The 7,108-nt window shown below is 51.3% G+C and overlaps 1 protein-coding gene across 1 annotated transcript; it reads left to right on the forward strand.

The window, feature by feature from the left end:
• The first annotated feature begins 3,003 nt into the window (after positions 1-3,003).
• Positions 3,004-6,687, forward strand: LOC102025975 (lymphocyte antigen 6F). Its single transcript, XM_005395755.1, has 4 exons — positions 3,004-3,303; positions 3,669-3,814; positions 3,927-4,043; positions 6,017-6,687. The coding sequence occupies exons 2-4, from the start codon at positions 3,733-3,735 to the stop codon at positions 6,241-6,243; spliced, it is 426 nt and encodes a 141-aa protein (XP_005395812.1). The 5' UTR covers positions 3,004-3,303; positions 3,669-3,732; the 3' UTR covers positions 6,244-6,687.
• The last annotated feature ends 421 nt before the right edge of the window (positions 6,688-7,108 follow it).

The following is a 7,108-nucleotide window of genomic DNA, read 5'->3' on the forward strand; positions in this document are numbered from 1 at the left end:
TTTAGCTCACAGTTTGTGGAGGGTTCAGTCCATAATCAGCTGGCTCCAAGTGAGAATGGCATGGCACAGGGGCAGCACCTCAAGGTGGTGGAAGACAGCAAAAGCAGCAAGAAAAGAAGGGGACGGGAGCAAGCCTCTTTTCCCCCCTTATATTGTATGCCAGATATCCACCCATGCCCACACCATCTTGTGCCCTCCTCTTGCATAGCCTCAAGATGAATACAAAGTAAGGACCCCAGCTCCCTGCTGAGTCACATAGTTAAACTTCTCAAGTTGACACAATGAACAACATCCTAGAGGAGGAAGGGCATGTCCTTTCCATCTCGGGATATAGAACTGTTGAGTTACTTAGTTAAGCTTCAGGACTCGGCAAGTTGACACAGTATATCAACCATAGTGCACAAAAAAACACAGTGAGGGAGATCATGGAGCTGACCTCAAGATATGTCACAGGTCACCTCTGGACATCACACCAAGATCCACTTCCCAGGAAAAGTTCTACTGATTGTTTCTATCTGTGTCTCTACTGGGGTTTGAACACACACCTGTAATATGGATCTTGATGCCCAGCTCCCTGGTGCTAGAGGCCACCATAAGGTGAGGGATAAGAGTTGCCCACTGTCCTTCAATACATGGTTTCTGAGTTTCCTTGACTGAGCTAAAATTCCCTTACAGTTAAAATAGCCTCAAGAAAAAATTTATATGACATCTAAACATGTAACATATAAACATTTATACCTGCATGATATATATTTTTTTGAGACAGGGTCTTACTGTGTAGCCCAGGCTGGCCTCAAACTCTCAGTGATCCTTCTGTCTCAGCCTCCCAAGTGCTGGCATTACATGCAGGTGCCACCATGCCTGGCCATGCGTGACACATTTATAACAGATTAACACTGATTTACAACATAGGAACATAAATACTATATATTTACAAGATAAAACATATTCAATATATCTCAAACCAGCATATTAATAGCATTAACATCCATAAATAAATATTGCATATTTAAAACATATATACACAAATATATATTTGCGGGGCTGGGGATTTAGCTCAGCGGCAAAAGCGCCTGCCTGGCAAGCGCAAGGTCGTGAGTTCGGTTCCTGGTACCGGAGAAAAAAACAAAACAAACAAACAAAAAATATATATATATATATTTGCATATTTAAAGCAGTATTTATATTTGCATACATATCTCAAAACACATACATTACATTTAAGTCAAAATTTTCATAACATAACACATATCCTAATTGTGTGCATTGTGTTATGACAATATTTGCTGTCCTGTTCCTTCCCTTTCTAAAACACGCACCAGTGGCTATTTTTACCAGGTGAATGTCACAACCCCCTGGCATCCTTCCCAGGCAGCATTCGGACAATGGAAAGTCAAGCCAAGGGAGACTCTGACTTTGGCCCTCCACTGTGGGAAAAAGGGGTCCAGAGGTCTGGTTGAAGGCTGTGGCAGAGGAGCGGGTCTGAGCAAACTCACACTTGTCATGTCCTCAGCAAACCGAGTGAGTCGCCCGCCTAGCCTGTCCCGCTCTGACCTCTTACTTCCGCACCGCCCCTCTTCAATAGTACCACCTCCAAACCACGCCCCTAGCCCGCCTCTATTGCCATGCCTCTAGCCTGCTCAATAAAAAGCCTGATACTTCCACAATAAAATGGATCTGCGCCATCAGCCTGGTCTCCAGTGTCTCTTTTCACAGTGTCGCCGCTTACCACGGGCCCAGGAACCTCATCCCGAGGAGATTCAACCTCACTCCACCTGTCACCTGAGTGACCATGAAGTGGGTTTCCAGGACACTCCACCATCAGTCCCAGGCTCCAAATGAACAGATTTCCTCCCGACCTGCATCCTTCCATCCAGGCTCCTTCACCACATGCCCCTCCACTGCTCCCCTTGGTTTTGACTTTATGAATTTCACAGTCAAATCAATTGCAGCAAGAACACCAAATGCATAGATGCATAACATAAGAAATGAGTAAGTGCACGTGACCCCTCCCCTCCAAATATTTTCAGTTCCATCCCCTCCAAGCCCATCCCACCCAGAGGCTGGTGGCAAAAAGGGCAGAAGTATCACGGGATAAAAGGATCAGAGGAAGCTGTGGCTGGACAGGTGGGGTCAGAAGGCACAGCCACCCTGGGCCACACACCGCAGCATGGAGAGTGGGTGGACAACAGGCTGCAGGGCAAGGGGCTTACTGAGCCTATAAGGGGAAGCCAGACACCTGGGGAAGGTAGGCACACACATCCCAGCCACTTACAAGTAGTAGTTATCCTTTTATTGTCTACAGCTCAGCTCCTATGAGATTCCTGAGGACATATAACTGGGCTGTGTTCATCAATGCAAATTCCAGGTCTATACCCCACCACCTTGCTACAGTGTTCAAACATGTGGGTAAAGATTTGAGGCCAGAGAGGAGAAAGGAAGAATGAACCTGACACCTAGTGTGAGAGCTACATGGCCCCTGACCCCAGGTGGACATATCTGACAGCTTAGGGAGATGGGCTCAGGAGACAGGGTCCAGGGAGAGGCTCGCAGGAGGTGCTGGGCTGGTGGCCCTCAAGATGAAGGCAGCATTTCCTGCCCACTCCTAGGTTGGGCACAGCAGAAATCCTGGTCCCCTGGTGAGGTGGTGGAGGTTCACAGAGGGTTGTGGGCACTTCCAGATAGGAGAAAGACCACCCAGGGACACCTTGCTTGTCGGAGGCAGCTTCCACCTTGTATCCTCAGTGACTGCAACCTCCAGGCCAGCTGGTTCCAATGACCCAGAGAGAACTTGGTTCAGCTTGCTTGGCTCCAATAATAATAATAATAATAATAATAATAATAATAATAATAATGGGACAAGGGGGAGGATTTGTAGATGACTGTAAAGGTAAGTGGGGAGTGGGGCTGTGGTAATGGTAACAGAGAGCTGTTCTGTACGGAATCTAGTATACAGCAGGGAAGAAACTAGAATCCCAACCCCTGTGGGCCCCCAAGGCATTCAAGCACCATGACAACCTGGCTGGGTCCCATCACAGGGATAGTCAACTGGTCAGGAGACTGGCCTGGGGCAAAAGGGGCTCCTGGAGGCCCAGGCACCTGGGCAGGGGCTGTGGTCTGAGGACCTGGGTCTCAAAAGCCCAGCTCAGGCCCCTCAGACTTGGCTTCCCCAGGGAGCAGCGCTTCTGCATGGCCTGGGAACCTATTGGGATCTCTGTATCAGTGCCTCACTCCCATCTGAGCTGTAGAGCCTACTTTTCCCACGCTCGACCTAAGGGATCTGAGGAGGGGGCCTGATTTCAGGTGCTCAAGCATCCTCCTCACTTCTTTCTCCTCCGATGGCAGTCTTCCTCTCCCCGTTCCCTGCCCTTCGTGCTCAAACCAGCATGTCTCCAATGGACCGCTTGCTCAGCCCCCTTAGATGTCCTTTCAGTCTCCAGCCCCTGACCACTCCCACCACACCAGAGGGAAGGTGTCCCATTACCCCCATCCTCTCAGGGGCTCGGGGACATGCTGTCCTTCCCTGAGCCATCCTGGCCCTGATCCAGGAAACGATCTGGGCGCTATGTCCCCATGGCATGCCCCAGTAGTGGGTGGGGAAGGGACCTCAGGGCAGAGGCAGGACTGGCTGAGAGGCCATAGTGACCCAGCTTCTCTTTCTTGATAAGGAGGCTGTCAGATCCCAGGGCCTTAGAGAGGCACGGATCAGGAAGAGCTCAGGGAGGAGGATACATGGAGGGGCTCATGCTGGTGCTGGTGCTGTGGGTGTCCCTGGTATCCATGGAGATCAGGAGAGGCAAGATGACAATGCCAGGTAAGACCAGGGGGTTGGGGGAGGAATGGGGCTGGGGTGGAAGTCCAGAGAGAAAGAAGAGGAAAAAAAGGGGCAATGGGGCCAGGGTCCCATGCCTGCTGTGTCCCCACAGCCTCAAACCTGAGTTGTTACCAGTGCTTCAAGGTCAGCAGCATAAGCCAGTGCCTGCCTGCCGTGTGCCGCACCACTGACCAGGTCTGTGTCTCCCACGAGGTGATCATCTACACCAGTGAGTCTCACCCCGGGATGGGGGGTGGTTGTGGTTATTCATGTTCCCCATGCCATTTGGAGGACCAGCTCTTGTGTAACAGCTCCCCCACCAAAATGTCACCAGGACAGAGACTCTGCTGTCACTGAATTCACCAAAGAGGGAGGCAAGAGGAGGGTCAGCCAGGCAGCAGAGACTTGCTATCCCTGGACAGGAACTTGTGCCCTGTCCTACCACCCAAGACCCTCACACACCAAGGCAGCCCCCTCACATGGCACACTACAGGGTCTCAGAAGCAATAAGACCTGATTCTAAGAACAAGTCATAAAGAGGATTATAAAGGGATCCAAGAACACGTCTCCTATCCCCATGGAAGCAGTCATTTATAAAAGTGTCCCAGGAGCCCCAAGTAGACCTGTTCTGAGCACATGTGGATTTCTTGCTCTTGCTGGATAGCTGAGACCCAGGTCCTCCAACCATAGCTCCTGCCCAGCTGCCTGGGCCACCAAGCACCCCTTTTCCCCAGCCTGGCAGAACTGCCTTTCCCTCTCCTAGAGGGCCAGTCGCAGGAAAACTCACTTCACACAACTCCGCTAATGGACCTCAGGTCAGCTCCCGTCCTGATTTCCTAGAAGCAATGCTGCAAAGCACATCTAGCACACTTGGGCTTCCTGTAGATCAGTCTCTAAAGTGGAGGTGTAGGATTGAGATGCCTTTTCCTCAGGAGCAGGCTTCTGACAATGGGCACGTTCTCCATGATGTCCTCCGTGGCACCTCCAACGGCCATTACAGCTGATGTGGAACCCAGTTGTTCCTTCATTACCCCAAATCCTTGTTCTCTGCCATCCCAGCAGGTTAAAGCATTAGTTAAGGTGGGATTTTTCCCAAAGAAGGTGGCAAAAGGACTGGCAGGCCAGCCGTTTGTGAGGCCCCCCGTGTCCCTATGGTGACTGCCCCAGCCCCTATGGTCTCCCTTTTTCCCAACTAGAATGAATTTCACACTTGGACTAAGTCTTGTTTTCACCCTCAGCATTATTTTTCTTTTAATATTGTGCCCTCTATCTGAACTCCACCCAAGATCTTCTTTACAGCTTCTCTTGGCCTGGAAGGTTATAACAGGGGTACTTGATGCAGGAAGTGGGGATGTTTGAGGGCTCTCTTCAGGGGTCACCCATCCCGGGGAAGCTCCCTGGCCCTTGAGGTCAGCACTGCCTGCACTGTGGGGCACATCTGGGGGACAGCTGCTCAGAGTCAGAGATTCAAAGGAGGTCCAGTGCTCCACACTCTTTTAGAGGCTCCTTCATTACCCCAAATCCTGTGTCACCGAGCAGTGTTCTTTGTAGCCTGCAATGGGCTATCATACAGTACAATACACTTCAGTGTAATAAAGCATAGCATAATACATCATAATGCAGTACAATGTAATACGACGTAGTAGATTGCAACATATTATACTAGGACATAAATAATTGCCATGCTATATCACAGAATACATTGCAACTTAGTATACTGTAATACAATACAATAAAATATATGATTCAATATAATAGGAAATTATAACACAGCATAAGAGGTAGATTTCAACCCTAAATGACCCATTTTCTAATCAGATTGGGATGATGGCTTCCTGGTTGTTAGAAATTACAACTCTCCTGAAGACCCTGCTACAACTTTAGACAAACAGCCCCCCTGGGCACTCCCCAGGTCCTCTGTGGTTATCAGTGCCTTTGCATTCTTCCCCCTTCACTCCGTTTCCCCTGATTCCCATGTCCTGGGCAGGAGGTGGCCCAGGCTTGTCTGGCTAAAAGGAAGAGCCCCAGCTCCTTGCTGTGCCTATTGGAGGTAACCTTGGACAGCCCCGCTTGTGAACAGACAGCAGATGGCAGCTTCAGTGTCCCTTGGAAGGCCAGATCCCACTGCTCAAATGGAAAGCCCCCACACCTCTCCCCCTCACCTGCATCTCTGGGGCCACCCACCATCTCCTGTCTTTACAGGTTCAAGAATGAAAGCTCAGATCAGCAAGCGCTGTGCCCCAAGATGTCCCAACTCCAACAGCTGGTATGAGTGGACACCGAAACCTGGGCTGCAGGCCAGGATTGTCAGGGATTGCTGCTCCAAGAATCTCTGCAACAAGGCACCCACCAGGCAGGAGGGGCTCTGGGTCAGGCGAGAGGAGGTCCTGCCACTAGTGGGCCTGAGCTTCCTGTGGACCCTATTATGAGCACCCTCACCCGACACCCCCACTCAGCCATTGGTACATCCTGTTCTCCACCTCTGGCTGCCATCCTCTGTCCCTTCCAGGACACCCAGGGGGATACTGCCCACAGGAGGTGCCAAAGAGGGCACCTTGATCTCCACCCTGGACCCCACCATGCCCTTGTCTGACATCTTCACTCAGGAAGGCAGGAAAACAGGCCTTGCTTCGCACAGAAAAGAAGGTGGCTTTTGGGTTTGAGGAGAGGGCTCCTTGTACAACGTTCCTGCCCTGAGTAGGCTGTCAGGCCCCTGTGAAGGACAAGAAGAGGCTACTAAGACCAGACTCTAGCTCCTCCTTCTCCATCTCAGCCACTGCTGCCTACAGAAGCCAGGCAGAGGAACACAGTAATCCCCCCCACCATGTGCTGGGATCACAACCCTCACTCCTCAGAGACAATAAACTCTCATTACTCCATGCCTGGCTCCTGCTCCTTCACTGTCCCTTGCCCACAGACCCGTGCCCCCGTCCAGTTCCATACAGCCTCTGTGGGTGTTGCAGCCAGAATGTCTTCAGAACCATGCAGGTTTCCACAGCCACAGGAGGACCGGACTGCCCCTGCTTCAGGGGCCCAGCATGTGTGCAGAGTGTTCGAGGCTCAGGTGTGGAGGGGAGGTGCGGGGATGCAGAAGAGCGTGGGGCAGAGGGCCAGGCAAGAGTCGTGACATAGTCACTGTTTGCTACAAGAAGTGAAGCCCGATGGATGTGAGCCGCACGTCTAGCCTGGGAAGAATGAGCAGGAGGGTGACCAGGTGAGAGCACAGGTGAGGACCAGGGAGGCACTAGGGACTGATGTCAGTCCCAGGGCTTCCAGGCTGAGCAAGCACCCCTG

The sequence above is a fragment of the Chinchilla lanigera genome, unplaced genomic scaffold, assembly GCF_000276665.1.
Source record: "Chinchilla lanigera isolate Chin_1 unplaced genomic scaffold, ChiLan1.0 scaffold00053, whole genome shotgun sequence".
NCBI lineage: Eukaryota > Metazoa > Chordata > Mammalia > Rodentia > Chinchillidae > Chinchilla > Chinchilla lanigera.